Source organism: Bos grunniens, chromosome 25 (assembly GCF_055505025.1).
Source record: "Bos grunniens cultivar Pamir isolate PY7600 chromosome 25, Bosgru_T2T1.0, whole genome shotgun sequence".
Classification (NCBI taxonomy): domain Eukaryota; kingdom Metazoa; phylum Chordata; class Mammalia; order Artiodactyla; family Bovidae; genus Bos; species Bos grunniens.
The window spans coordinates 651917-656054 of NC_141189.1; the positions used below are offsets into that span (position 1 = coordinate 651917).

Consider the following 4138-nt stretch of genomic DNA (forward strand, 5'->3'; position numbering starts at 1 on the left):
TGATCCAGGGTCCCGGCGGCACACACCCTGGCCACCATTGCACCGGGGCTGAAGGTAGAGGGGCAGAGCCTGGTGGGGAAGGGGCTACGCCCCCGCCCTCTCTGTGGTCGGGCTCCTGGCAGCTCCGAAGTGCGCTCTGAGGAGCCAGAAGCCAGGGAAGGACCTCTGAGTCTTGGGGTGCTCGCAGGCTTGGGGGACCCAGGGAGCTCCGCCCTTAAGTCTGGGACAGCGCAAAGAGCACGAGGCACAGTCGGCGGGAGCGGGAGGGGGTGGCCCCCCCACCCCACCCCACCCGTCGGACCACCCAGCGCGTGGCTCCTTCCTCCCCCGCGCCGGTCAGGGGGTCACCGCGAGCCTGCTCTCCGCTCCCCTCGGCCGCTTTACCGGCAACAGGGGCCTCCCCCGCTCCGGGATTGGATGCGAGAGGACGGGTGGGGGCGGGCGGGGGGACCCGGGGAGCCCAGGTTCCCCGCTCAGGCGGAGAGCAGCCGGCAGCGCAGACGCCGCTGGTCCGCACAGGGGAGAACCTCCGCGCAGTCCTGGAGCGCGCCGGCGGGCGGCGCGGAGGAGGCGGCAGCATTGGCGACCCGCAGGCGGCAGGCGCACCGCGATGTTTGACAGCTCGCAGTATCCCTACAATTGTTTCAATTACGACGCCGACGACTACCCGGCGGGCAGCTCGGACGAGGAGAAGCGGCTCACGCGGCCAGCGTACAGGTGACCGCAGGGCCGTGCCGGGGCCACAGGGGTCGCGGGGGCCCTCCTCCGAGAGGAGGCCAAGACCAGCTCGGGCGCGGGAGGGCTCACTTCTCATCCGCACGTTGGGAGGTAGCCGAGAAGGTTCTCCAGCCTCCCCGGGGAAGCCCCAAGTGTGAAGGTGAGCTTCCCTGGTCTGCGCAGAGTTGCGCTGGGAGCTCCAGGGGGGCCCGACTCCAACAACCACCCCCGCCCCCAGCTCCCCGGTGCCCCGGGGAAGGGAGAGCGGAGTGGTCCCCGGGCGGCCCGGAGACTCCAGACGCAGACGCGCTCCGGGGTCCCTCCCCTGCCCCGGCCTGGCCTGAGCGCCGCTGTTTGCAGCTACATCGCACTGATCGCCATGGCCATTCAGCAGAGCCCGACGGGCAGGGTGACCCTGTCCGGCATCTACGACTTCATCATGCGCCGGTTCCCGTACTACCGCGCCAACCAGCGCGCCTGGCAGAACTCCATCCGCCACAACCTGTCCCTCAACAGCTGCTTCGTCAAGGTGAGGCCCCCACCCCCGTGCGGCCCCTGAATGTCCCAGGCCTGTGGACCCCTGGACCAAGGCACCCCTGATTGGGCTGTGGGGGTGCATTTTGCAGCGGCGTGCGCTGCAAAGTTCACGCGTAGCCTTCGCCAGCTCCCCAGCGACGCGCCCACCCCCAGGGCGGGGCATCCTTCCGGGGCCGCCAGGGGCTCCCCAAGAGAGCGCGGTGGGCGGGGCGCCCCGGGAGCCCGCCGCGCGCTGAGCCCCTCGTCCGCACAGGTGCCGCGGACCGACGGCCACGAGAAGGGCAAGGGCAACTACTGGACCTTCGCCGGCGGCTGCGAGTCGCTGCTGGACCTTTTCGAGAACGGCAACTTCCGCCGGCGGCGGCGCCGGCGTGGCCCCAAGGGCGAGGAGGCGAGGGGGGCGCGCGGGAGAGATGCGGGGGCGCCCCCGGGGCCCCCTGAGCCCCCAGTCCCTCGCAGCGAGCCCCCGACCCCAGCCAGCCCTGCCGTCCTGAGGAGGGACGCGCACAGGGACATCAAGTTCAGCATTGACTACATCCTCTCCGCCCCTGACCCCTTTCCCCGGGGCAGGTCACCCCACGTGCACCCCTCGCTGCAGGCCCGCCAGGTGAACCTCCAGCTTTGGACCGTGTGAGAGGGGCTGAGGTGCTCCGCGTCCAGGGCTGGCACCGGTCAGTCTGGAGTGTTCTCGGTGATTTCAGTCCACCTGAAGCAAAGAAGTGCGGTTCTGCCATGCTCCACAAAGTTCACAGACTCAGGCTCAACGCTGAAACCAGCCTGGGTTGGAGGGAAAGACGTGATGGGCTGAAAGGCGCTCATTTCCCTGTTGCCCCATTACCCCTTCAGAGCCTGAGAACTTAAGGGTTTGCTCTTGACTCACCCTGGGATCCTGCCTGAGGGCTAAGCGCTCACGGTCAGGGTCACGTTCACTTAGAGTCAAGGTCACTTCCTAGACTGCTGCGGGGCGAGCTGAGTGTTGTGTGGAGTTGGTGGGCGTTTTCTCTCACTGAAAACAATAAAAGCAAAGTACAGAAGGCTGAGTCAGCTATTGATTGATCCCGTGGACATGTCCCTGTCACGGATGATGTGACTGGAAGTGACAAGCGCGTCCCGTGTTGTGGGCTGAATATTTGACGGTGTTTAAAAATTTCTGTGCGCTCTTTTTATACAGGAAAGAAGGAAGGGAGGGAGGAAGGAGAGAGGGGGAAAGAGGGGAGGCCCAGATTTGGGACAGCGCTGGGGCAAAATGCACTTTTCCTGATTCTCCTGAGCAGCGAGAAAGCCCTACTCTGGCACGTTCCATCCAGCTGCTTTCCCGAGAAAGCAGACATTCCGGAGCAGACGGCTGACAAATTTCTGCTACACTGTGAGGTACACGGTTAGGAAGTGCACAATGACAAGCATTGGAGGTGGGTGCATCCATTTGAAATGTAAATGATATAATTACTGGGTAGAGACGGGCATTTAAAAAACACAATTATGCACAGTGAAACTATTTGACCAACCTTACCATTTTTCACCAGCCCATTTTTCGCAGAGTTAATTGCTTTCCGTGACTTAATTTGAACATTAGTATGGATTACACCTAATCTGATTCACTAGGTGACGATGATTGGCTAATTTTGTAAACGGCAAAAACACACCCAAGGAGGCTCGCTGTCTGGACTCAGAATTACCATCTTGCTTTATCGGACTTGGAGAAACTGGGGCTGGGGTAGATGAAGGAGGCAGGCACACAAGACTGAATTGGTCAGGAGACACGGTTGCACTCTGGTTCAGAAGGTTCGGAGTTTCATTAAATCACAGTATCCCGATTTTATCCGCCCTGTGAATAGAAACCCCGTGGAGTCCTTTCATGGTTTTGAGAAGATGTGTCTGGCCCTGACTCCAGAGATGAGCACTGGAAGTGATGCCCACTCACGTTTCCCATGCCCTCTCGGCCAGCCCAGGCCACCAACAGGTCAACCAGAGAGAACTGAGGTGTGTAACACGGAGGTCACTGCGCCCTCGCAAACACCCACAGACAGAACTCTCTCCTGGGGAAGCAGCCAGTATTGCTGGGCTCTCGGGTCAGCCAGGCACGGTGCTGAGCCTCCCCGAGGGCCAGCACCCCAGCCCTGTTCCCCTCGCTCCATACAGGTCAGAGACCCGCGGCACAGGGGGCCCAGGACTGGGACACAGGCTGTGACTCTGGGGTCAGGCTTCCTCCATGCCGTGGTCACACGCGAGTGTGTGCATGTGTTGTGTCTGTCTCATCCCTGTTACTTACACGCCGTCATCAGTCATGCTGACATCATTTTAAATTATACCAGATATAATTCAGATGGTCACCGGACACAGCTGGTTCCACACACAAGTATACGACATACAGACTATCTGAGGGTATATTTTTCTGCTTCCAACTGAGCAAATAAAGTTTCATTTCATCTTTCAACTTCTCTTTCTGAGTTTCATTCCAGTGATCAAGCGGCCAGAGCCGAGGGGCGGCAGCAGGCTTCACGATCTGGGTATGGCAGCATTTGCTTTGCAAAGGATATCAATCATGTTTTTCGAAGCAATGGGACATTTTCAATTTGCAAGCATGTGACACCCTTCGACTTCAGAAAGGCTCCCAGCCCTCACAGTGAATGGCATTTAATCCCCAACAACAGAGCAGGGCGAGGGCTGGTCTGACCTATTCAAATGTCGCCTCCACCACGCACACCTGCCCAACGCAATTATAATTAAATACTTTATGCCTCCCTTGCAAATCCACTGATTGATCACCGATACATACATCACCAGCACATTACCCCGAGCAGATGTCTGCCACACGTGCCACGGATCACCGAGTTTCCATTAGCCGGAGCCAGGGCTGTGCGTGGGAGCCGTGAATGAGCCACCG

General features: G+C 60.3%; 1 protein-coding gene across 1 annotated transcript; it reads left to right on the forward strand.

Annotated features, from left to right (window-relative positions):
* The first annotated feature begins 485 nt into the window (after window positions 1-485).
* FOXL3 (forkhead box L3) lies at window positions 486-2288 on the forward strand. Its single transcript, XM_086376955.1, has 3 exons — window positions 486-717; window positions 1078-1246; window positions 1508-2288. Exons 1-3 carry the CDS (start codon window positions 611-613, stop codon window positions 1886-1888), a joined length of 657 nt encoding a protein of 218 aa, XP_086233081.1. The 5' UTR covers window positions 486-610; the 3' UTR covers window positions 1889-2288.
* Window positions 2289-4138: the final 1850 nt, after the last annotated feature.